Source organism: Haemorhous mexicanus, chromosome 3 (genome assembly GCF_027477595.1).
Source record: "Haemorhous mexicanus isolate bHaeMex1 chromosome 3, bHaeMex1.pri, whole genome shotgun sequence".
NCBI classification, from domain to species: Eukaryota; Metazoa; Chordata; class Aves; order Passeriformes; family Fringillidae; genus Haemorhous; species Haemorhous mexicanus.
In genome coordinates, this window is record NC_082343.1 from 41426148 (window position 1) to 41453690 (window position 27543).

The 27543-nt window shown below is 38.4% G+C and overlaps 1 protein-coding gene across 2 annotated transcripts; it reads right to left on the reverse strand.

Annotated features, from left to right (window-relative positions):
- Positions 1–27503, reverse strand: MEMO1 (mediator of cell motility 1). 2 transcript variants are annotated; one of them, XM_059841486.1, is made up of 9 exons: positions 27345–27503; positions 15199–15280; positions 13095–13163; positions 11081–11193; positions 9664–9775; positions 8591–8733; positions 7386–7462; positions 1868–1972; positions 1–698 (listed from the first exon to the last, which is right to left on the reverse strand). In XM_059841486.1, the coding sequence occupies exons 1-9, from the start codon at positions 27403–27405 to the stop codon at positions 567–569; spliced, it is 894 nt and encodes a 297-aa protein (XP_059697469.1). In that variant the 5' UTR covers positions 27406–27503; the 3' UTR covers positions 1–566. The 2 variants fall into 2 exon arrangements, with proteins under 2 accessions (XP_059697469.1, XP_059697470.1); XM_059841487.1 differs by lacking the exons at positions 8591–8733; positions 15199–15280; positions 27345–27503 and having other exon boundaries at positions 13095–13161.
- Between the last annotated feature and the right edge of the window lie 40 nt (positions 27504–27543).

The window sequence follows — 27543 nt, forward strand, 5'->3', positions numbered from 1 at the left end:
TTTTGGTTTGTGTAGCCCTTTATTAGCAACTAAAATAGAAGATATCTGTTGTACATCACGGGTAGTAACTGTCTATACTGGAGTTTTATTATATTCTAATACAGAATCATTTATAAATGCGTTGTTTTCCTTTTTTTCTTTTATTAAAAAGCTTCCACCCCCTTTTCCCCCCTTTTTCCGTTTACAACTTGCAAAACTATTCTGAAAGCGGAGTATATGTGCACAGGTCTGCAAAGAGTGCAAATTTAGGATATGGTAAATGCTTTACATGTTGTATTTTTAAGGACAGTCTACCACCATGTCTTCACAGCCATTATCTTTTCCAAAGAAAAAAAACAACTCTCACAAAAAGCTCTGATACCAGTCTTCCTTCCATTGTCCTAAACAAGAAAGCATTTTTAAATGAGTTGAAACTAAGGAAGGACTACACCTACTAGAAAAGAACAGAGTTCTATTAGTTTGAGGTTTCAGTATACCCAAAGACCAGAGACTGTATCTTTGTAAGGGCTAGGCTGGGACCCCGAATACAGAGTGTGTGCAGGTGCCATCCCTGAGCATTCAGCAGTTCAGTGGACCATAAGTGCTCCAGCTGCATAACTCACTGAGCTGTCTTGCCAGTTTCGACACTGGCTCGACTGAGCGTAATTCAAAAATGAAAAGCTCATATTCATTCCATTCTTCTGGAGCTCGTTGATAGCCTGAGGAGAGAAAAAGAGCTGTTTAAAAAAAGGTATCAGTGAAATTACATTTCCTAGGTGTCAAAGGTCCTTGCACCATCTCTCACAAGCTCATTATATAAGCACCTCCCAGTAACTAGTGGATGTAGCCTATTTCTGTGCTGTTTCATTCACTGGCTTCCCCCCTAACACTATTAACACTTTTCAGATTCTATTTCTTCCATCAAGCAGAAAGAAGGTAAAAAGATAATTTATTAAAGCGTGACAATTGGCAAAAGTGAATGAACAGAATTTAGCTGTGATTCACTGCAAGACTAAATTATCTGAGGGTAAGAGTTGGGTATATTCGCAGAGTTGTCATAGTACTGAACTTTGCCTTACCAATACTGATAATGCTCAAACTTTTATGGACTCCACTTTAAAAGGTTATTTCTATGTTATCGACTCAGACTACATTCCCAGTGAATTAAGTTTTCCCTTTTAATAAAAAGGAACATGCTTCCTGTTTCAGATTTGAATTACAGTAAAAATACAGTGAGAGTCACTCAAGCAGTACGACAAATCTGCAGCTCACCACCAGTGCTGAAAAGCAGCTGCGACCAAATTTAGACAACTAAGTTAAGCCAGGTTTATGTCTGCACTGCATCAGCAAAGCAGAATACGGTAACCAGAAAGTAATCTGAATTTTAACTGCTGTTGATTTTTGAGTTCATGGTGCTCTGCACTAATACTTACAGAGGCCATCTCTCACCATATTTTCAAAACTCAAAACCACTGCCAGACATCACAAGGCACTCACAATAGCTAGCTAATAGCAATATAGAGAAAATAAATACAGATTCATAAGTACTGATTCAAAAGAGTACGTACATACTTCTTCCGGGAGATGGATTTATTTGTTCATTTATTTAGGGCCAAGAGAAAGTGAATGATTGCATTTCATTGAAATTCAAAAGGAACGTGATATCTCATCTCCCTTAGGGAACTGAAAACCCTCAGCCCTTTCAAGAGCTTACATTTGTCTACATGCAAGACATGAAAATCAGAGACCAAATTGAGAACACTTAAAAAAATAAATTAATTCAAGGCTTGACATTTTAGAACTAAGGAATACTGCAGCAGTATCGTGTTTTACAAATGCAAGCATTTTCCCAGAAGTTGTATTCTTAAATAAATCAACAGTTACTTACATTTAATAGCACTCCAATAGGATGTCTTCCACATATTGTATTATGGTATTTCTTCAAGTAATTGCTAAAAGATACAGGATCTAGCTGCTCTATAATGCTCATACCCTGAAAAAGAATTGATAGCAATAATTACATTACACATTCACAAGAAGGTGTTTATACATCATCATTTGTTACAACAGAGCAGGAGGAAAAACCCTCTACTTTGTACCAAGGATATCAAAGGAATCTCAGCATGTGAGCTCGAGCTTGTAGTCATCTTGTTTCCATTCCCTGCCAAACTAAAAGCGCAGGAGCTCTTCCAGAGTTGTCATTAATCCACAGATCTGTGAAGTTATCTTTGCAAATACCAGTGAAGTTCACATTAAAAAAGCTCTGAAGACTAGTTGATCCCCACCATCCAAGACTGCTCTACTTTCGTAAGATTTGGTACAGCTATAACCAGACAAAGTTACTAAAAGGGCAAAGCAAGAAGAAGTTGTGCCTCCATCTGCTCTCCCTGGTAACAAAGTTCAGGGCCAAGCACTTGACTGGGACTTCCAAATGTCCAAAAACCTTGGATAAAACAAACACTATACATGTGCAATTCACACACATAACAAGTGTGATGTATCCTGGACACATCAAGGCACGCAAGGCAGTTGATCTGGGCATGGCCTGGCCATTTGCTCAGAGCATAAAAACCAGATCTAGAAAATCTCCAAAGCACTATCAAGTTGGTGCATAACAAAAATGAGATGGTGCTTCCACTTTACAAGAGACAGTCACATGTATACATCCTTTCTTCCATGGAGAGCGAGACTCATGATCCCATGGAGTCATGCTAAGAATACCAGCACACATGTGGAAAACAAAATCTTACACATATGCAAACATTTGCATTCTTAAAAGCAAAAAGAATCCTACAACTCCAGATACAGTCTACTCTTATCCCATCCCATAAAGCAGATCAAACACCATGAAAGTAGTTTAGAAACAAGTCTAAATTACTTATTGTCTCAGGTTTATCATGGGTTTGTTCTTTTGCCTGTATTAGACTCCATCCTCTTTTTCCTTTCTCTGAAAATTATTCCCTTTGCCAGGGAAATGAGCTCCAGACACTCACTAACTCAATAAAATACATAGTTATGCTGCTTCTGTTGGTGAAACAGTAAGTTCTTCCTTAGAGACGAGGAAAAAACATATACTTTGCATGGGAATAACTGGAGGTTGATACCAGAAAAGGAGACAATTTCTTCTAAGATTTCTGCATTTATCCCAGTTCCTTCCCCTACTTTTGGGTGATAAAACGGAGAAGCCACAATGCAGGAAGCAGTCAGTCTGAAGTCTCCACCTCAAGAGCGAATTTTCCACAACACTCTGCAAGGGCGTTGGCTGATCTGGCAGATTGCAGCTAATTATTCAGGCTGGATCACAGCTTACAATGGAGGAGCAGAAGATTCCCAGGAGAGCTGGGAGAATTACAAACAGCAACGACAAATACTACCCTTGTGTACTTTTAAATACAAACAGACATATGATGAATTCATAAAGAAACACTTTTTTTTTTTTAATGGAAACCGCGGTTTTTTTAATGGAAAAACAAAACCAAGCTAAGCTGGCCAATTGGTGGTAAGAACTCAGTTTTTCTGGAGTCATGGAGAGAGTGTTTGGAGCCTTGGCCAGTAATTTCAGCTGTTAATCACTCCAGATCTACAGAGCCTAAATGAGTGCCAAAAAAAATAATGGTAGCTATTCTCTAACTAGCAGTGATTACATAGATAGCATTGCATTTCCGAAGTTTCCAAAGCATATCTTTCAACCATCCATTTACTTGTAGATTGCACATGTCAATACACAGCTAAAGAAAGCAGAACTAAACTTGACTAAATACCCAAGTGAAATTAAAGATGCATAAGGCACTTACTCAGATACTGAACAGTTCATGAGAATCTATTTTATCAGTTTGCAAAACCCTTTCATGACCTTTTAAAAACATGAAAATGGCAGCTCAGTTGAGAAACTTGTTTTACAGTTGTAAGTCACTGGAACATACTGGGCAGAGGCATTTAAGCATTTGTCTCAAATGAATGGACAAGGATTTATGAGAATGCCTAGTAAGCTTATTTCAATGCACAGTTCAGCACTGCAAAACATTTACAGCTATGAAGCTCATCCCAGAAAATGCTAACAGAGTTCCATACATCAGAGACTGGAGAAAATCTATGGGGAATTGGTACAAACAGATGTCCTCTAAGCATTAGGTTGTACTGAACTTTTCAATCTTTTGGATTTAAAAATCATTGTGGCAGAGGAACAAAGACTATCAACCTTGTTTCTCAGCTAAAATGGTGTTGAGGAACAAAGGAAACATTTTTGCCAGGTTGTGTTTTATAAAAAGCAGAGGTATATGAAGCTAATAATTTTCAGTATTTGAAACAACTCAGCTAGGCATGGCTTAGAACACAGTTAAAACACATAAAACCCACATGACACAAGTATAAACACAGTTTCACAGTTTATCACAAGGTCATTATGGCATCATGTAGAAATTGCATACCACAGTTACCCAGATACTGTTAATGGCATCTACAATATCCTAGCAAAGTGCACTTAACATGATTACAAAGTTACATTTTCAAATAATATCCCCTAATAGGATCAAGTATCTACAAGTCTACAAAAGAACTTGAAAAAATAACCTCACACACATATCCCAAGACAAACAAAAACTCCCTCCAACAACCTATAGGCTCATTTTATACTATGTGCCAATAATGCTTTGGCTGGTCATGTTAAAGTCTGTTTTCAGTTATTTCAGCTGTTTCTTCACACTTCAAGATCTAAACTAATAGCACTCTAATGGAAGTGGAAACAAACCTGGTCTTAGTACTATCCAACCCAATTATCTTTGCATGTGTGAGTCACTCAGACTACACGACAAATAACCACCAGGAGAATTACTGTCTAGGCACAGAGAAGAGAATAGGGACTTGGGCATCCAGGCAGAGACTCCATCTTACATTATGCCCAGCCTAAGAAGCCTTCCCAGGCTGGACCACTGTGGAAGGTCCTGGCTCACTGCAGCAGCACTGCAGAAGCCACCAGAATTCAGCAGATCATTAGAGGTACCTGAGAAGCCATGAGTGCTCAGCATTTTCCCTGTACCAAGTACTGGCTCTTCCCGCACAGCACTTGTCAGTGCCTGCATTTTCCCCCATCAGCATTCAGGGTAACACAGTCCCCCCAGTGACTCAAGTGAGGCATAAAGTATCCCATACAAAATTTATGCTCTTCTAAAATGAGCAATGTAGCAGTAAAGATTGAAGCGAGCATTTTCTGTCTAATCAATCAAAAACAATTACTCTTCAACAATGTCTTACAAAATACTTCCCCCACTTTTATGTGAAAAGATTGTATATCATAACCTGAAACAAACTAACTATTGCACATCAGCTGCTCAGTTATAACTCTTAATTTGAAGACTCTCCCCTAAGGTACCCCTTCTAACCATGAGGCTGTTTCCTCCTTTTGCCATTACCTCACAAAGTAGGCTGTGGTGACAGTGGTCAGATCAACAATTACCATGGAGAAAATGATGTCTCCCCAGCAATACCTACTACTCTGTATTTGTTTTATGTTGGAGCCTCATGGCTCTAAAACTTCCATGCCCAAAGTATTCAGCAGTTTTTATGTACTAGGTGAGAAAATACGTAAGGTCCAGTCCAATTAAGGAAGAGGCCATCATCCTCTCACAAAGGCATTTCTAAGGAAAATTGATTTCATCTTGCCCCAGAATACCTTCCTGCTTACAATGTGCTCAGCTGACTGCTTTCCTAGTTAGGGCCAATAAAATGAAGCCAGTTTTAGTACAGTTTTGTCTCTATCTTAATGCTATTTTGTCTGTGTAGAGGCCTACTGCTTACAACAGTACAATTTTGTTTAGTACATCAAATCACATGAAAAAAATCCAATGCTTATCTAAGGAAACAAGAAGAAGCCAAGTGAGACATAAAATTGAACAAACTTCCAAAAACTGGAAAAATGAGACAGGAAGGTCTTAGTGATATTGCTAACAAGATATCTCTGAAAATCACCCAAAACAAGACCTCCTCCATATAGCGTCTGCATATGGAGTCATGTGGTCACATATGGCATGATATAAAAAAGAAAAAAATTACCACAGTATGCTTCTACACAGCATATTTAGTTTTCCAGTTAAACTTCAGATTGAAAAAGTATTTTCACAGTTATTAAACAGTAGACATGATTTTCCATGTTAGAAAAAAATGTCACTTCCATTTAGCTGAATAACTGCCAAAATGAAGAGTTGGTGCAGCAATGTATTCCCTAAGAGTAATTAAATGCCAAAGTCCAGTCTTTCCTCAAGCTTTCACCACAGAAATTAACAAGGGGAAACTAATGTTTGCTAATGCACCATAATCTGCTCTCCTGCAAAAACACATCAAAGCTACTGATGCTGGGATTCTGTAGAAAAACACTTTTCTTGATAGAGAAGCCTCTCACCTGACTACAAGAAATATTAAGAATGGGATAATCAGAATGAAGGCAAATTATTTACTGTTATTATTTCTATTCCAGTGATGAATAGTAGAAAAACAAAGAGGTTAATTTGTATACACAAGGCAAGAAAGTCTAGAGATGTCTCCAACAGATAGGATTTATTCCTTCAAGACAAGGAAAAAATTAACATGCCATGAATAAGAACAGCTCTCTGTTCTAACAGATTCTATAGAAGCTACATAAATGATGCAAACAGTTGTAAAACAAATTTTAAGGTTACATATTTCCAGAAGAATTACTTCTAATCTGTGCCTAAAGTATAGGCTTGAACATTAAGTTGTTGGGGGTTTCTTATGTTAAAACGAAATCCTTGGCTTCTGTGACTGCAAAGAAAATGCAACATACTTGGCATTGGACCTTTATGTATTTAACATTCCTTTAAGCCTTTGGCTAAACCCCAAATGAAGCATGGTGTACTGCTTTTTCCCCACCACCTACTATAAAGTAAGAGGCAGGGAAAGGCTACTCCCAAGGAAACAGCGGCTTTCATTTTCCTGACCAGTGCAATGCCCTACAGCCTTTCCTCCTCCAAATGGATGTTAGTGAAACATTTGCATAATCACAATGCTGTTTCTATATGCAGATATTACAGCTATCAAGCTGGAACTACCACAATTTCCCATGCATAATTTTTATTGCTTTTCAAAAACAAAAGAGGGTATGTAGGCAGAAATTAGGTTACATCAGGGCATTTTAGGTAGGCGAACATGCACTTTTTTTTCAATAATTATGCTCACTAATCTATACCCACAATATAATTGTGTGCAGTCAGTAAAAGTGAGGATACTAGTTAAAACCAACAGCTAAATTCTTACTGTGGTAAACAAAGGAAAATTACACATTCAATAAAATAGCTAATCTATAATATCTTGTTAGAAAAATTTCTCAAGTGTTCAAAGAAATGGAATGTACAGGAGAAATTTGTTAGTTAGTTCCACCAAATCTGAAAACTTACCATTTTATCTAGGTGCTCAATGGATCTATAAATTTCTCCTTGGGATTCATCATAGTAACTGTAACGGAACCTCTGACCTTGAAACAAAAATCATGTATAAAATAAAAAAGGGAAAAATTGTAGCTAAACCACTCCCTAATACCTACTAAATATTTGAAAGTATAATAGTTATAAAGTAGTAATCTTCATTTATTTTATACTTTTTAGCTCCGTTGAGGAAATTCTAGGGCAATCATAAAGTAGCAGCCCAGAAGTAAGAAAAATGCACGATGGGTGGCTATATTCCTAAAGAGAAATCTAGTATGCAGAACTGACACTGAAGTATCACTCACTTATTGCCTCTTATTGCCTTAGAATCTGATTCTGTAAATTAAGAAGTAAAGCAACATTTCATTTTGCTATCCCTCTTGACAAAGTCAGCCACAGAGTCAGGCTACTTCTGCTTGCACAACAATACCCACAGTAAATGAAGGTTAAAAGAAAAAATTTATGACAATTCAATAAGCAATTCTAGATGGGTCATTAGCCACAACAGAACCAGGTCATTCTTATATACACCTTTCACCTACTCCACTTCAAAGATGAGAGAAACATGCACTTAAGTTGAGCAAAGATGAAAATGGAAAAATAGGAAGAAGGTCTGTTGTGTCACATATCTTTCTGAAGCGGTCCTTTTTCCAGCTACTATTACACTTCAAAGAAAAATAAAATTATAAAGCAGGGCAGAAGTCAAGGCTTCTGGAGTCTTTGAAGCTCTGTCAACAAGATGAACTGGGGTAGCACTGGTGAATTGGCATAAATAATCCATCTGCTATCTTACTCAGCAGTAAAACATACAAAATTTATTTCTGTCAGAGCAAAGTGGCCATGCCCAGTGAATTTTTAGATAATTAGTTCTGAAAGTTGTTTTGAGGTGCTTAAAAGAAGAGTAAAAAGAGCAAGCAACTTCAGACAATTACTTCATTGCAACAGTAGAGAGATGTATATAAATCACCATTTCCTCCACTACACTGAAAACACATTACCACATTAATATTTTTTACCTATTATTCCAGATTTTAAAGACTTTTTTAACTTTATGAAGGCATTTAAGTTGCAAAAATGAATTTACTAGAAGTTAAAATGTTCAATGTTTAATAAAATACATTATTTGAAAATAGCTACAAAGTATTCAATATACTCTTATAATGAGATATAGAACTTACCCCAATGGCAAAAGTCAGAAGAAACCACAAAGAGATTACTAGGATCAGCTAGGTATTTACTGAAGAGTTTTCCAAATTCCTGCTCTTTTGACTCACTCAGTGCTCCGACCAACACAGGAATAATAGTAAACTCATCCTTATGGCTTATAAGCAAAAGAAAAAAGGTTGTAATTCAAGTAACATCTGAAGATTTTTCAGGGCTTGCTAACTGAAACTGCAGAATGGTTTAAAAGGTTGCTATTATTTGAAGATTGCAATTTGGTAAGGACATACTAGGATGTTGTTTTAGAACCTCAAAGTAAGTCAATTTCAGAAAACATACACCCCCAAAACCAGTATTTCTCTCTGCTGCAAAGTAAAAATACCAGACAAACAAAAAGAAAAGACATAGTGAAATCAGCAATGAAGTAAGAATTAAATTTTCCCTGTACAGATGCTGCATGTTGAGTAATTCTCCAAAGTAAATGAAACTTATATGAAAATGTTCAACACAGTACCCAGGTATATCTGATACTCTAGGTAAAATTCAAAACACAATGGAAATTTAAAAAAAAAAAACAACAAAACAAAGGGATGGGGCACATCTTAGGGAAGAAACCCCAACAAAGGCTGACAATTTTTTTTAAAGTAAATATCTGAAATAGCAGCTGTAAGCTGATTCACTCCTGATTTCAAAATTAGTATTAAGGCTCCAAACAAAATCCCATAGAAACCTATCTGAACTTCTTTCGGAGATGCCTTGAAAAGTGGGGGAAAAAAATCAGCTATTGAAAAAAGTTCATGAAAGCATAACTAATATTAATTCTATTAAGTAAACCTGTTTATAAGAGGTGTTATAACTCCATTATTTAAGTGTTTGCTTTGCTCACAGTTTCAATTACAGCAACTTATCCTAGTCTTTGACCCTCTCATTACCAAAATTTTTATCAGGAGACAGGGAAGTATGAGCATTATATACACCATAAGGTCTTCTATGCCATAAAATGTATTATTATTTCCTACTGCACTTCACAGCAGCTCAAACATTTAATGCACATAATGTTCATTCTTGCAGAAGTAATTAGCCCTAGTACCTTTCCATGGCTTTAGCAGTATAAGGCAAATGCATTTCAATACTGTGTTCATCTTCGTCTGTCTGTAGGGACATACGCTCAAACATTCCAGTCTTCCACAATTCTCCATAAACTGAAATGAATAAAGATCAGGTTTTACTACTTTTTTTTGCTTATTTTTGAAAATTATTTCAAGTGCAAAAAGCAAGCTACAGTGTACCTTCATCAGAACATACCCACTATAAAAATTACTTGTCTCCAAGGGCTATCATCATAAACCGCTTGTTTCTAAATAAATTCAGAAACAAAATTATGTTCAAGTCATTAAAATATAAATATAATTGATTCAGTTTACAAAATATGTTAAATCAGTGACCTTACCAGTATATTGAAAAAGATTTTGTTCTGATACAAAATTTAATTCATAAATAAAACATTTGAAAATATACACGCATTTGCCCAGTCAATTAATTTTTATTTTCATAAACTGCCCATTATATGTTAAAAAAAATTCATCAGATGAGCTATTGCTCGATTTGTTACTATTTAATTGAATTTATTATTGACTGAATCATGAAATGTAGAGACAGCCACAACTGATTAAGTAATCCACATTTGTAAGTTATCTTTTCTACTCTCAAGCGTGCTTGAGAGTATACCAAGTCATCTCCACACCCTGAAAATTCTCCACTGGATGATGAATTTGATGTAGGGCTCTGCCTCCTTCTCAACTCCATTAAGGGGCTCTACAGAAAGCAAAACATTTCTTACCTAAGGAAATTCTGCAGGCCCTATGTAGAAAGCCTGAATTAGCTTGCTTAATCACAGTTACAATGAAACACAGCACATCTGCACTAATTAGCCCTTCCAAAAAAGACACTGTATCACTTAGGTATACCTCAAAATACATAAAAGCCAAAATATCAAATTCATCTTCATTGCACTTAGTTCAAAAGACTGGCATTTCATGGACTAACACCTACTAAATTTGCAAGTTAGAAAGTCACATGCAATCCAAATAAAAGCAATTTTTTGTTTCGCTGTTATTCCTTTATCAGAAATCAAACTCAAACCAACTAAAGAACCTTTATTTCCAGCCAGAACACTTAACAGGAGAATAGAAAAGATGTTCAGTGAGTTATTATTTGATGCAATACTTTTTTAGTTTTAAACCCTGAAGCACACACTCAAAATTGAAAAGATAAGCAAAAATTTAGAATTCTTGCCAGGAGAAAGAGAAACACTACGGTTATGATGTAACCACATCTGAAACAACCAGGATCATTGAGAAGTTCATTTTTTGTTGCACTAAAACCAGATTTGCACTTGAATCCCACTTAGAGCAAGGAAGTGCCCAACAAGAAGAAAGTCCCCAGCACTGCAGTAACACAGTCCACACCCAAGCCTCAGAGAAGTCCAAGCTCTGTAATGCACTTACTCTTTTGGTCAATTCGAAGATCATACAGAGGTGTTCTGTAAATGTCCACACTGGAAAGTGCACATCGGGAGAGGGGCACGTGATGGGAAGGCCCAAGAATGAAAATTTTTCGGCTGCAACAATTAACACAGAAGGCCACAATTTAGACAACTGCAATTGTACAGCAACTCAGCTTACAGTAACAAGTTGAATAAAAGCATACAAAGTAATCCTTTCTCATGGCTACAATAGTTATACTTTGTTTGACAACAATAAGTAAGACCCCACATCAATCCATGGCCCAACCTTGCTTGGTACGTCAGGAATTATCATGAGATCAGCTCAATTATGCTCTACCCTTAAATCTCTAAAGCAGGTTATATATCAGAGGGCACTTATCAGCTAGAAATTTGTTAGACTTCATTCATTTGAAGGCTGAATGATGCATTACAGCCACTTAGAACAGATTTTTGAATTCTCTCCTTGAATCAACACAATCTTCAGCTACTCATCACCTTCAATAAATACAGGATCAAGTAACAATTACGAATTTATCATCTGTTCAGAGTTTTTCACTTTTTTACTTGATCAGCCTTACTTGGGTTTCACTAAATTAGATTTTAAGTCCTTCTCAAATGCTGGGTTTATGCTGCTACATGTTATGGGTGTTTTTGCTGTTGCATCAACAACAGAGACTTGGACCAGGACATTCATAGCTTTAGCTGATACTGCAACCTTTTACATGTCATTATGACATCGTTATTTCCTCAGATCCTCAGTTCCTGCCTCTTGATTAGGCATTAAGGGTCTTCTGCCACAGGACTTAAAAGAAAAATGAAAAAAATATAGGCAATTCAGTTTTTCATATTCAGGATTATATAGTCTTGTTTCTGGCACTGAATTAAAGGGGTGGGAGACATTTAAAGTTCCGAGGGTTTGGTTTTTTTAATCCGTTACACAGGGAGTACCATAACAAGATGTACTAAAACACAAACTTCCTGCAAAGCTAATAAAAAACAAATATTCAAATGTGCAATTTAGCACTTGAGCTCAAAGATGAATTCTAAATATCCCATGCAGTAAAAAACAAATGATCCAGCAAGTTCAACCAACTCCTTATCAGGGAACAGCTTGTTCCAGAAATTTTAGAGGAATTAGGTATCTGTCATACCATGAGCTATTTTCACATCATTTGCAATAGCTTAGGAAGAACTAAAACCATTGTCTTTGAAGAGTATTACAGCATGTTATCTTATGAACAACTGGTATGCCTAGCCAGTTTTTATTTAGCATTGCAAAATACATACTTTGAGTAAATACTGGAGACATTTTAAATTTTTGTAATTAAAAAAAAAAGTTGCAGTCAGCAGAACATAAAAATTATATTACTTTACCCAAAAATAACTGGATTCAAATTTTCAGAGGCAAACACAGACTACAACAGCATGTTGGTTGGTTTTTTGGGTTTTTTTACTTTTTCTTTTTTAAACTTCTTAGAAACAGAAGTCCATTTAAAATTATTGGCACAATTAACTTTCATAAACACACTGGTCACTTCCTCCACAGCAGAAGAGAATCCTGGCAGTATTCAGCCCATAATCCTGCACTAAAAAACCAATGCAGCATTATGGTGAAGTATTTTAATCGACTTAATAAAACAAACAAAACCTCCCAACAAAAACAACAACAACAACAACAAAAAGCCAAAACAAAAGCCAAAAAAACCCCAAGAAAACTAGCTTGGGCTTTTATAAAAGCAGTGGAACATCAGTAATAAACTGAAAAGTCTTTAATCCCTCCCTTGTAAATAGTTAGTTACCAATTATTTTAACAATATTCCTTTTTCCCCCCCTTTTGTAACATCCAATTAGAAGATTTATGATGTTAAAACAGAAGTGATGCATAGAAGGCTAAAAAGAATACAAAATTAAAATGTGAGTACTTCAGGAAGTAAGAATGTAACAAGAACATTCCCCTTATCAGAGAATTGCAACCTCAGGGTCTTAGGCTTTGTGAAGAAAGCTGCAATACTCACGTGATATTGGGATCCACTTGTTTGTAAGCATGGGCTGCACAAGATCCACAATAGGTATATCCTGCATGGCTGTGAACCAAAGCACACAAAATGAGAGGATTTAAATATTGCCTAACATCTTAAATATGTTGATATTCAATGTTAATCTCTCAGGACTTTTTTCCGTCTCCAGTGAACTAAAAATTTTAAGGGTGATCCAAAACTTCTGAAAGAGCAGGAAAGTGCTGCTGCAGTTTGTCTTATGCTGATCACATAAGACATGTATTTGTTGAAGAACTAGCAGTGACCATTTACTGACCAGTTAAAAAACTATCAGTGGCCACTGAACAGCCAGGAAACCCCCAGATCGAAGGACCTTCCCTTACCTGTAAAAGGATATATGCAGACTGCACAACTGCCTGTTATCAGAAGCTCATGATAATGCTAACAGTGCAGCCAGTGAACAAGGGAGTGGCAAACTTGTAAACTGCAGAAAGCTCTTCTAGCACTCCAGTAACTGAATATAATGACAGTAGAGGGGTCTTGCTAAAGAGAGAACTACATGTCACAGCAGATAAAGAAAAAAATACTCTGTCATTGAAGAATAACTTAGCAACAGAATGAACAAGTACATGGAAAGGAGTGGAAGGCAGCATTCTATCTTTTACTGCAGGGAATAAGCTACATGCTTCACCATTTCCTATCAGCCTGGCATGGTCCTTCCTCAGTCACTGTTCCTCTGTGTGGTCCAAAACAATTTATAATTATTTTGCCTAGTTGCTTTAAATATTGCCTTCAAATCTGAAGAACTATTCTCTTCAAGCCCATTAAAATGAAAATTCACATTACACTGCTAAAAGCACTAATTTCATAGAACATTCACTCCTAGAGTTCCAGGTAAAGTGGCAGAAAATGGCTCCTGGTCACTCAGCAGCATGCCCACAGTACAGCTTTACACAATGACACTGAGAATGATGTTCCCATTGACAGCACTGAAGGATTTTATATGTATTTATATGTATGTATGCTCAGATACATTTATATTCATCCACAGACTGATACCTGGAGCAAATTACCTTCAAAATAACCCTGGGATTTTACTTCATCACTTACCCCACTCATTCTAAAGATCTCAGCAAGGTATTAACATACATGCTAAGGGGGGAAACAGGGGACCGAGACCTCACAAATGGGCAAGGTATGTTATTAGACAATGTCAAAAGAGTCTCCTGAATGTTCCCTCTGCTACAGGCTTCTTCCATCTTCCACAAAAATATTAAGCATATCCCATTTCACAGGTGGTAAAAAAAGGGCACAGTTAACAAAAAAAATGTGGTGAGATCACAGGAAGACCCCCAGCAATTCTGGAAAAAGAACCGAACTACATAATCTGCAGCTGAAAGGTCTCTTTCCTCACATTCCTGCAAGAAAGACTAAGGAAGGTGTGGGACAATTTCTTCTGCACACTCAATACTATTACACAATACTTCAAACATTAGGACAATGCTATGTTAGCACAGGACAAGCATCATATTTAAGGTGCTTTTTCCAGTGTTTCCTTCCAACTCATAATTACTTGGAATGACCAACATACTTTTGTCATTAAATGTCTCAGCTGTCTTCAAGAAATTGAGTTATCCTTAAATAGTCCAGATGATCCCTATTTTACCTGTGGACAAATAGCTCAAAAAAACCCCAAACTAAAATAACAAAAACAAACCATTTTGGATAGTTGAATAGTGTATAATTGCTTTTTGCTTTTAAGCTCTGCTAGATTTTATTTAGGGAGTGTGAGGGATGCATCAGTTTTGCTTATTTTGTCTTGGGGTTGTTTTTTTTTCTGTTATTGGAGGGGTCTTGTCTTTCTCATTAACATAACTCTAACCTATCTTACTGGATCACCAACAAATATTATATGTGCAGTCCATCAGCACAAGCAAGCTAATCATACATCCAAATGTGCACAGATTTCTGCCACTCTATGCTATATCCAAAATACTTATTTAGAAACCATACAACTCTTCTTTCAGCTAAATACTAGCTTTAACCACTTTTCAAAATCATCAGAAAAAGAAAGAGCATTTAAACAAATATTAGATATACTGAACTTCTGTTCCGAACTTACGGTGCAATAATGGCTCTTGCAGGTCTTTTCGTGGATTGTACTTGAGAAAGCCAACCTTCTAGCTGTGCATTCAGCTGGGGTCCTGTGAAGAGACATGGAAATATTGAAGCCATAAAAGAACCTAATACATCTCAAAAATTTACAAATAAAGCTTGAAAGTCCAGCAGATTTAAAAGTCATCTTAAACATTCAAAGCTGGGTTTAAATCTAAAAACAAATAAACAGAAAAAAACATTCCCCCAAAATACCCAATGTGACAACAAAAAGAAACCCCAGCCTTGTAATGCTGAAGGTTTCCTTAGGAAAGTTTCAACCTCCTGGTCTGGGAAGTTCATTTACCAAACACCCAAACACACACTTATTGTTTCCTACTCTGTGAGGACTAATGAACGCACCACTTCACCATTGGAAAGAATGGCTGCTGATTTCAAAAGAATTGCTGACAGATCATTGTTTCCTCTCACAATTGAATTTGCAGAATTCAGAAGTAAAACAAAAAGTTATAATCTTTATCAAGAGAGCCCAACATGACAAGATGACATAATACAGAGGCCTGACACTTGCATGATAGCCAATGACTATGAAAATAAATCCTTAATACTTCCTTATTAAGCAAGTACAAGAGCATAATACAAAACATTGTAACCTGGAAAATGTGTAAATGCACAGGAAAAAGCTAAAAGTGAGAAGACATTATGCTTATCCTAATGCATTAACAACCCCTGGCCATTCAACATATATTACAAGTACACGATCACTTAGCCAACATTAATTTTGATAATTGGCCAATACAAAATATAAATTTTTTAAAACTAAGTTTTGTACCTAAGTAGCAAATAATATTGTTAATTCAATCACCTGACAGATGTTAAAAAAGCCTTCTAGAAATGCAACAGTAAAAACTCAAACCCAAACAAACCACATTTTGTGGTTTACAAGAAAACTTTCACAAGAAAACTTTCTGATGTTAAGCTATCCTTCAGGAAGCAAGTCTGGCAAATACAGTACAACATTCTTTCTTATTAAAGAATGCTAAACAAACTTTTAAGAAAAACTCATTCAGCTGCTATTGTTACAAGTTTTAGCATTAACAAAGAAAATAGATGCACTTTTTTCAGCTGATACTATGCTTTTGACAGAACTCTATGAATTTATCTGTACTCTCAGAGTTTATCTGTAAAGTATGGTGCAGCAAGCTGCTCTTCTTCTTCCATGCACGTTGTAGATCTTTGTATCTTCCCCATGCAGGGGTTGAACTACCAACTGCCAGTGTAAGTCAAAACCAAATTAAACTACCTGAAGCCATTTCACAGATACATTCCAAACAGCCGTGACAAGGGCTGACAGCTCTCCAAAAGGCTGACAAGAACCACAGAGACTGAGAGAAAAGGTGTCAACTTTTGCAGAATCCAATCAGTCCCTGACCAGGGATAGCAAAAAAACTTTCCTTAGAAAATGCAGACATGAAAGGTAGAGGTGTTGAAGCTGTTAATTTTTATACAGAACTTAAATCCATGTCTCCTTGAAAAAGGACAACTTCTGTAGTTGTGAAGAGCCCTACCTTCTTACATGAAGGAAGTGAACAAGTGCAGCACCATTTTCTTAAGCCTTCTATTACAACTTGAAAGCCTTAGTTACTGTCTGCAACTTTAACAAGGTGAAAGAGCGACAGAGTAGCTGCTGTCACTCACGTAATACAGTGCCTTCGTGAAATTATGAATTTGTTATAAAAATTCCACCACATACCAATTTTGTTCTGCTGCTTGTGTTGCCTGGGGAAACTACAAGCAGCTGACATGCAATAGAGATAAACATAATGACATCTTAGAAAATGGAGCCTATTGGGGAAGCTAAGTAAAAATAAATAGGTCTCTATTTTCACCCTCCTTCTAAGATAATAGGAGACTAACAAAACAGTACACTTCTACAGTATTACTACTTTTATTTGTTACATATATCAGTGAAGAAACAAATCACTTAAAAAATGTTTTTACTTCCTAATTCTCCCAAAATATGTAGAAAGATAAAATACTTCTTGAATGAAGCTCTTTAGGAGGACACTATTTTCTCGACACTGACTACCCAGACTTAAACATTACTTTGCCCCACCTGACCCATTCTCCTCAAAGAAGAGGATCCATAGGCAACACAACTGCAAAAGTGTCAGAATTTAAGCCAAGAGGAACTCTTCCCCTGCAAGGCACTGTGCTTAGCCCTCCTTCATCCCTTCTTTAACAAGGGTTTTTCACTAAGGATGTGGTTAAGTTGATTTGCCCTCAGTTGAGATAAATCAGGTAACCGCCTGAACAATTTAAAGACAAAGGTCAGAACATCTGGCCATTAATATCCTAAAATTTCATCATTGGTCAAATCTGATTAAAATTTCCAATCTTACAGTATGGTAGTGGAGCAAGATGCCCAGGTTTGCTTAGTCTGCTACTACAGACACACATAACAAAGTAACATTTCTTCCTAGAGGCAGTAAAATAACAGATCTGTATGACCCAAGGGATGAAACTTTGTCAGTGTTTACTTAAGGACCAAGTAACACATCTGCTTTCAGATTTTTTTCCCTTTAATGCCAAGGTGCCTGTTTAAATAATTAATTTTGACCTAATGTAAACTTTGATTTCAACTTATACTTATCTGCGCTATTTTAATAAAATATGCAATCAAATTTCTCTCTCCAAAGGACTAACAGAGAGAGAATGGAGAGTACAGTATCCATGACCTTTTAGCTAAAGAAAAGAAAAAAAAAAAAGGGGGGGGGGGGTGAAATCAAACACCACTCACATGAACTCACAAAACTATAGCCTACCTGCAGCTTCCTATGCTTACAAATACTTAAAGGAGGATACTCTAGAACTGTAATTTTCTTGTTAGCAAATTAGCACCAACTTTATCTTGAACTGTTCAGAGAAGTTTTTCTCTCCATTTCTCAAACATGAGGATGCTTAAAGCTAAAGTCAAAACACTTGAATTGGTTATACAAAATATAAATAAACCCACACTATCACAGTATCTGTGCTCTGCCATATGGAATTGTATTATAGTACATGAGTACTTCCTCATAAAGAAGCAAGTTTTATTCATATTTAAATGAAGCTTAACTGGAAAAACAGTCAGTCATCAAGACAATCCAGTGAACGTGCATCTCCTTAGCTGACCAGCATGGACAATGAACAGCACTGCCACCCATGTACCCCCTTGCTGTTGTGGTGAGAAGTAAAATAAGTCCTGGCTCCTTGAACCTCAGGGGGAAAGCTCATCTTGAGAAAGCTGGCAGGATGAAAGTAACAGCAACTTTAAGGCTAACCCAGACAGAAGGGTAGAAAACCTTATGAATGCAATTTCTGGATGCAACAATCAGTATACTTCAGCATTAATATTGTAAGATCAGACCTTTCATTGATCAAAAGAAGGTTAAGCAACAAAATATGAGCCTCACTGAAGTATGTAACGTTAGGGTCGGCATTTCAATCCTATGAAGTCAGGTATAAACACAGGTGTGCAACTAAAGATTTCTGACATTATCTGTGGATATTTCACATCCTGCTTTGTTTTGAAAACCAGTAGAAGTTATGCCAAGGTTTAAAATAATTGCAAGCACAGATCAAGTCTCCACTAGGCAAATTTACGGAAACAACTACAAGCAGCATTTATTCAATTATCTTGCCTAAAGGGACACCTTATTTTAACAATAAACATTATCCCATCACAAAGCTCTAAAGTAAGAAAGAATCCTTCCACATTACTCGCATGCCATTGTCACCCAGGGAATAATAACACAAAGACATCTGGTAGTGACTCAGATAAGTTCATCACCCCAATTTACAGCTGTCGTGGTCCAGACTTTATAGGTTAAGCCAAACCAGCACATTCTTTCCACAGCCAACCTCACCTTGTCGGTGAGGCTGAAGTGCTTATATGCCAAGTGTCAACACAATGTAATTGCATTTTGCTCCTTTTCCTGCAGCCAACATTGCACATACAAAACATACTTCTTCAGACTGGTAGGGAAGACTCAGTGATTGCTCTGAATCCTCAGTCTCAGTGAATACTTTTTTTTACTGGAAGAGCATAAACCTCAATCAAAATTTAGAGCAGTGCCAGGGAAAACTGCTCAGTTCCCCCTCAGCTGCACATGTACAGCGCTCGCAGCAAGGCAGGTAATGCTGGAGCACAATGACAGTAACACTGCAGCTCCCTGCCTTGACAGCTTTTACTTGTCCAAGAATGTCTCCTACCTATAGGAACCACCACCCTCCTTTGAGTCTTCCACTTTTTAGCTACCTTTCCCATTGAGAAAAGTCTACACCTTAAAAATGTTTCTAATAAATATTACAACATCTGTGGTAAGAAGTGAGTAAGCTTTTACTCCTGTAGAGTATTAGAAAAATCAAAATAATAATGAAACCCTGGGGGCTGGCATACAACTAGGCTAGTAACTGGAACCAAAGGAACGCCTTTCTTCACAATTCTGAAGGTGAATCTGAAACACTAATTAAATTGTTAGGCAAACTGAAATCTGAAAGGTGACAGAGGACTAACAGTTAAAATTGCATAAAGTGTAAAGATTTTTCAAAAAACACAGACCGCACTTGAAAAAAAAAATAAACCCAAACCTCTTTCTCAATGCAACAAAAGCCAAATCCTTGAATAAAGAACAAGTTTTAGCTATGCAAAGACTAGGATTTGTCAGGAATAGGTGACTTTCAACAACTCATGTTAATGGCACATTCTCCACTGCTAGCATATACTCTCCTCCAATATTTATAAAATGGTGAAATCAGACTATAGGCAATGCAGAAATTTTCCAATGCAAACAAGAACCTGGGGGAAAATTAAGATGCAAATAGAGATTACACCAATGCCACATTAATCCTATTTATACACATTGTAAGACAGAACTAAAACTGCAAGTATTGCTTGAACGGGGTGGGGGGGAAATAAAACCGAAGACACAACAGAAACACTGAAACAGATATCAAAATCTGCTTTGGTGGCAGTTTTTACTTGCATGCCCCAGTTCTCCAGTACTTAACTGGTTATTGGTTTTTTATTTTTACTGAAAGTTGGCATGAATGAAAAAAAAATCAAACTATAACGCCACTCATTAAGAATATCAACCAACATGAACCTACCTAGCTTCATAAAAAAGTACCCAGGACCTTAGTACCAAGTCATTCAGAGATCCAAACAAATGATATTCTGTTCCATACCTCTGAGAATGATTTTGGCTCTAACTCACACTAAACGTAAATGAGATTTGTGAAAGTGTTCACTAAGTGATACTTGCAGGCCTATTTTAATGATACCGAACTACACCAAATATAAAACTCTTTTCCAATTCCAACTGTACAGTAAAAGTTCTTGAAGTATGTTGATTTTGACAGTATTTAAGTGATTCAGCTAGAAATAATAACGTAGAAATTGTATTTCAAATTATTCCAGTATGCAATGCTAAATAATACAGTCTGCATATTAATGCTGTGTTCCATGTTTAATTCATAAAAGAGTCAGTAATGACACATCCAGTTTCCCCCTAAAAAAAGATAAACGACCAAAGGGAGAGAGATATTACATTTGGTATTTAACATTGCAAAGCAAATACTTAATGAATTTGTAAGACACTATGATTAGTTGTTCACAGATTGCAAGGTAAGAACTTAAGTTAACAGCTGTATTTGTAATGCTTCAGCTAATGTCACAACATTAAGATTTCATGATCAGTACATTAATTATCCTGCTACTGCAGAAAGCTTCCTTCACTACATGAGATCATAGAATTATTCAAGCTGGAAAAGACCTTTAAGATCATAGAGTCCAACCATAGGCATAACACTGTCAAGTTCACCACTAAACCACATCTCATTTCAGTGACCCCCGCGTGCTTTTTCCATGTTTTCCTGGATCCATTTGTCTATGACCAGCTACAAACAACATGATGATTCACTACTTCTACATTACATTTATGAACGAACTGTGATGAGTTATTCCAATTTTGTGGAGCATGCCAGGGTTCTTGGCATGCCACACTAAACCACTTTTATAGACTCCTCTATGGCATAGGGAACATCTTTCTCAAGCCCTCGTCTGCATTCCTAGCCTGAACCACACAGTCACATGATTCCCTTCTGACCACTTCAGCTGCTGCAGAGACCCATATCCAACACACTATAGAGAAGAGATTCTGCCCTAAGTTAAGGTGGGATGCAGCCACTCAGGGTCAATGAACCCAGCAGCAGCAGCATCTGCCCTCAGAAACTGTGGGCAGCAGGCCTGGGGAATGGATTACACATATTCAGCAACACCACAGCAAAGCAGAAGCAGCTGTAACTGATGTACACACTTTCTCTAATGCAGATGAGAAGTTCCAGCTCATGCCAACAAGCATACAAATGCTGGGATTACAGCACTGTTTGTTAAAATGAAGAGTCATTCTCACATCCCTCCGTGAGGCCACCAAACCCCAGAAGGCAAAAATGAGAACAGTTTTACTATCTCAGAATCACACTGCTATAGCACATTGAAGCTGCCTACCTCACAGAGCTACTAACAGAGTAAGTGGGTTTTGACATCAGAAAAAACAATATTTGGTACAAAGGCAGTAAAAAAGCATTAATGCCAATCTTACTGGGGATTACAAAGGAATAGAAGGGGTTGCATGTGTGTGAAAATAGTGGCCAACTTTGAGGGGAATGCAACTTCTGAACTGATAATTCGTGGCACACAATTGCCCTTTCATTTATTTTCTGATCTGCTGAAGTTCTTCAAACCATTATACTTTCCTGCTGATCTACACACCATCATGCAGACTTCTGCCCAAAAGACAAGGTTGAAACATTGCTGGCAGTACGACAGCCAGTTATTAGAGATTTCTGGCATTTCTTGTCCAAACAAGTTAGAAGCTTAATCCTTACAAATGGTAGCAACAAGATGTCAGTGCCTATCTCCTTTGGGGTTCTTTTGCTGACAAGCTAGGACAGCAGAAAACTCTAAACACAAGTGCACCATTAAGCTTAAAGTCTCCTCAAGTATTTACTGGCCATTTACTTGGCTCATCATAAAAAAAGAGCATTCAAGACAATGAGTGCAATGGCGTTTCAAGTCGACACAGCAAGTACTCTGCCAACTCACATTTGCATTAATGAGCTTATGGAAATTAAGGTTCTCCCAGTTCAAACAAGTTGGCACAGGCTAACAGCACACCTCTGGCCACTATGGTTTGGTCAGGGAAAGCAGAGAAATAAGCCCTAACAAATACAACAACAAACTTGTTTTGCAGGGCAAGTTCCACATAATGGAGTATTGCTATTCACACACACTCAATTTGATTTTTACTCCTGTGACCTGGAAGAGCCTACTAAAACCCTTTATGTTTTATCTATATCACCATGCCACAGACTGGGGAAAAGCTGAAACAAGAATTCTTATCACACACATTAATAAGGAGCAGCACAGTATTCAGTCAGTACTTGCAGGGGCCAGACAAGGGAGGCCAGCTGTGAGCCCACAAGCCATGTTCAGCACCATAATGTGATATCCCACTTGTCGTGACATGCTACAGAGGAAAAAAAAAAGACGCACACAGCTAATGTTTATTTCCATTTCAGAAGCATATGGATTGATTTCCCACAGCAGAAACTGCCCAGCACTTACTGAATCTACTCATACCGAAGAATAAACATCCCTACCCTACATACAGTCCACGCTCAGGATAGCATGTCATTTCCATTGCATTTCATCTGCTCTTTTGTATCTAGGAATGTGTCTGCTTGCATTCAAAGCCACAGAAAAAACTATGCCACTTTTGCTTCAAGTTGTCCTTAATCTTCCTCTTCCACCTGCTGGTTAAAAATCAATTTCTCAAGATGTCTGGATACTAGGTGGTTGAATTAACACAGCAGGACTGGGACTTCCCTCCAAAAATAAATGTAAGGGTACTATTTTTCACCACACAAGAGTGAGATTTTCTCTTTTTTTTTTTTAAACAATCTACATGACAGCAGTGGTGTGTGATATTTTTATTTACATTGTATGCTTTTACCTAAATTTTGCAAATGTTTTCAGTGGCCAGCATACAAGTTGCTTGTCCACAAAAGCAATGGCATGTCATATACCATTAACATTTTTTAAAAGCAGACATGCAGATCAAGCTCTGCAAGTAAAGAACAAGGTTGTTTAGACCAGTGACCTACTATGAGCAACAGGCACAGCTCAGTTTCAGCTTGGAAGCTCAGTTGTAAAGCTTTCCAAGCTCAGTGGTGTTGCTAAGTAGGAGGAAGAACAACTGACCAGACTTCACTGTTCTCTTTGCTGCCAATCAAATGTTCCAGAGGTATGCACCTCAAGTTCATTAAGATCCTTCACTGACTGATGTGGAACGAACATTAACTTTCCTCTAGAATTCTTGGTGTGGGGAAAAGAGATGACAACCATTTTGGTTTAAACTGTCATACTAAACTCACCTGCTGAAACTCCTTAAAGACCTTTATTTTTAGATTTTTTGTTGTTACAACAGCACACAATGAAGAACACATGGGAAGTGAAGTGCTAGAGCGACATGGTGAAGTTCAGCTTCCACTTCTTGCCCCCTTCTCAGCTTCACTGAGTAGGAAGCAGTGAGCTTTCTCCCTGGGACCTAACTTTCCCTCTAATATAAAGTTGTTTACTTAGATGAAACATTCTAACACGTGAACATATCTGGATGTGCATAATTGCTCAGCCAGTCCCACCTGCTCTACAGCATTCATTAGCATCATACAAGTAAGTGGTGTATTCATATTAGAATGGAGTGCATGTTTATATTTTCCAAGGCAGAACCTAAGCAGTGCACATCCCATGGCTGGAGAAAATGATGGAGAAATGGTCTGTTTTCAGCTGAAGCAATTGCTGCCCCATGGAAATGAGCAGCTCTAAAGACAAGAAGAGGCATTTCTTCCAAACCCCCTTACACACATTGCATTGACCATCCATGAAGAGTAGCAGCTCCTTCTTGGTTGTGGCTTCACTTGTGATATTGCTGCCACTCCTGGAGTGCAGGAGACAGCGAAGCCAGTTTAAGAGTATCCTCTGACCACAAAAAAAGGACTGTATTGCTGTATCCATTCTTTGTCTTCCCTCTCAGCTGGCTTTGGTCCTTCTTTCCCAGAGCTGACTTCTACAGCCAGATTTTAGAGTTTTTTTTGTTTGTTTGTTTGTTTTTTAATAGCAATAGGTGCTTCTCCTTTGCAGTAAACCCCCTCCCAAGCACAGGATGCCATGCATCATCCTGGATGGTGTCTTGACTTTTTAGCCCTAGGTACCAGGCACCTCAGGATAAATTACCACTTAAAAACCTTATCCTCACTCAACCCTTTTAAAAATGCTTTCAGATGGAAAGAGTTTGAACATATCTGTAAAAAAAAAAAAAAATTCACATTTCTCATTACCCTTTCAGATGGATCATCTTAACTACAGAGCAGGATGAGGGGCAGGGCATCCACTCACCCTGTGTAGTCAAACTCAGCTCTGTGAATACAGAGCAGTTTGGAGGAAAGCGGAAGCTCAAATGCTAACTGGTTTATATATAACACAGCAAATCGCTTCTGGGCCGAGACAGGAGCGCCAAGAACAGAGGAGGTAGGAGGACTTGAAAAGACAAGCCCAAGAGAACCATGGGAACACACTCAAGAACTATCACAATTCAAACTAATCCCTGCCTCAGCTCCAGCCTTGAAGCTATGCAGGCTGAAAACACATGGTAAAATCCACTTTCTTGAAGTAGTACAATTGAGGAGACTATGTTACAAGTTTGAGGTAGCAGTTTACATGTGAGTCTGGCCTAAAATAAAGGAAGATTTTAAGTTAAATCTACGATGAACACACAGCCTCTTGGTCCCCATTTGTTTTCTCTCAAGTTTTGATGGACCTTCCTAAATGGCACACAAAATTATTTATTTATTATTTATTGCTTTCAAGCAATAAATAATAGGTAGTCCTTGTCTTGCTGAACAGACACAATTCCTGCTCTCACATACACAGTGCAAACAGCAGGAGAGTTCTATAGCAAGACACATAATACTCCTTGCTCATTTAAGGAAAAACATTTCCAAAATCCCCAGATTATGCAACATCAACCACTTACCCCCACCATACACACTGTAACAATTTAACTTGTCACAAGCACAGCTGTCATAATTCATTATTACAACATGATTCAGTTTGGGTTTTTTTTTTTTTTAATGCAGTGTGTCTGGGCAACCATCCCACATCTCCTCAATAAGCAACTGCCAGAGGGCTGCCCAAAAGCAATGGGAGTAACATGCTTTTGGATGTCCTACTACAAACAACTAGTACTGGCCAAACTAGTCACAAACACTTACCACAGTGTAGTCTAACTAAATTATGCACTGAATTTTCACAGAGAAGAAAACAGTCAAACACAGTATCCATGCCTCTTAAATTATTTTTAAAAAATTAAAATTCTTATTTCCAAGTATCCAGTAATAACTTGACATGAAGTCCAATATCAAACAAACGACAAAATTTGTGTGTAAGGTCATGTAGCCATTCCATATCGCAGATAGGTTTTCTGCCTTACTCATAAATGAAAATATAAACGGCAGGGCCAAGGCGATTACCATAAAGCTCTGATGCTTTGATGTCTTTGCACATGGTTACATCTATACCTTTGACATGATTCTGTATATTTTCTGTAAATGGAGTACTACCTACCTTTCTAGATCATTGGAAATAAATGCTGTTGCAAGCTGCACAAAGATTTGAGGCCAGTTTTGCAATAGACACAAGAATTATGTTTAGAATATTAAGCTCAGAAGGAAAACAATCATCCTCTATTGTTGTCTCGAAAATGCCTACCCAACCATCTGAAGCCCAGCTACTTATCACACAATCCACATTTTCCTGTGTTACTCTCTTCCCTGTATTTCTTTCTTCCCTTTCATTTTTTGCCTCATTCCACGTTCATCAATTTATGGAGAAGAGGGGAAGCCACATCTATTTTAGCCAAGAGATGTGTATGACTTTTCACATTCAATTCTTCTTAGATGTTAATTTAGGATCCTGAACGCAACACTTCATTGTTTGGTTTGGTTTATTTTCAATTGTACCCCCCATCCCTCTGAACTGCTTATTACAACAGCCTCTTGTTCATCTAAGCTCGTTCACCTGCAGTTTTGTAATCATCTTTACTCTCGGGGCCAGTAAAAGAACATCCCTTACAAATCTTATTAACAGCTCAAAAGACAAACGTGCATCCTTTCCACAAAAACGGTTCTGCCCCAAAACCGAACAAAACTTATCTCCAAACATATGTTCTATCAAGCCATTATTACGTGTTTCTGCCTCTTTTTTGGCGTCGGCGAGGGGAGCGGTAGCTCGCCCTCCAATGCACTACGTTTTTCTTATATTCTTCTTCTGCAAGTACCACATGTTTAAATGGACAGAACCACTCTGTGCTATTGCTTAGTAACTTTTCACTCCTTCTAAAAAAAGCGCTAGGGAAGGAAAAACAGAAGGTTTTCTTGCACTACAGAAAGAGAAATAGATCTCCCTATTTTCATACCTCGACAAGAAGTAAAATAAAACTCCCTATTTTCACACCTTTCCCCCTGCCTTCTAACCCCAGACGGGCGGGTATTTTCTCACGGAATTAACAAAACAAAACAAAAAAAAACCCCAGGAGCAGTTGAAAATACTGAAATCCGTCCGTGTGCTCTGACGGAGAGCAGCACTCGGTACGAAGCACAGCCCCGGGCTGGCTCCAGCCCCGCTGCCGTGACACTCGGAGGAGCAGCGGCGAGGCGCGGCTGCCGGGCAGGGCGGGCACACGAGGCGCAGCCGGGGGCCCGATCCATCCCCGGCGACGGCCAAACGCCGGTTTCCGCCGAGCGGCGCCGCTGCAAGTACCGGGGCAGGAGCAGAGGGGCAGCGGCGCCGGCAGGTGCGTTCGGGGTGCTCGGCGGCACCCCCTGCCCAGCTCTGCCCGCTCCCCGCCGGCGGCCGGGCCCGGCAGCCCCCCACCCCCCGCCCGCCATGTGCCGGCGGGGGCGGAGCCGGCGGCCCCTCCCCGCGCCCGGTACCGGCCCCGGCGGCCCCAAAGTGCTGATTCAGCCCCCGCCGCCCGCTCCCCGCGGCGGTACCTGAGGCCGTGTACCAGCTGCCGGCGTGGCTGGCCTCCCGGCAGAGCACCCGGTTGGACATCTTGGAGCCGGAGCCGCCTATGGTGTTCGGGGGGGGCGCTGGGGGACGGGCCCGCCCGCGGCGGCGGCGGCGGCGGCGGCGCTGCTCCCCCTCCTCCTCCCCCGGCACGGCCCGGGCCCCGCGGGCGGAGGCGGCGCT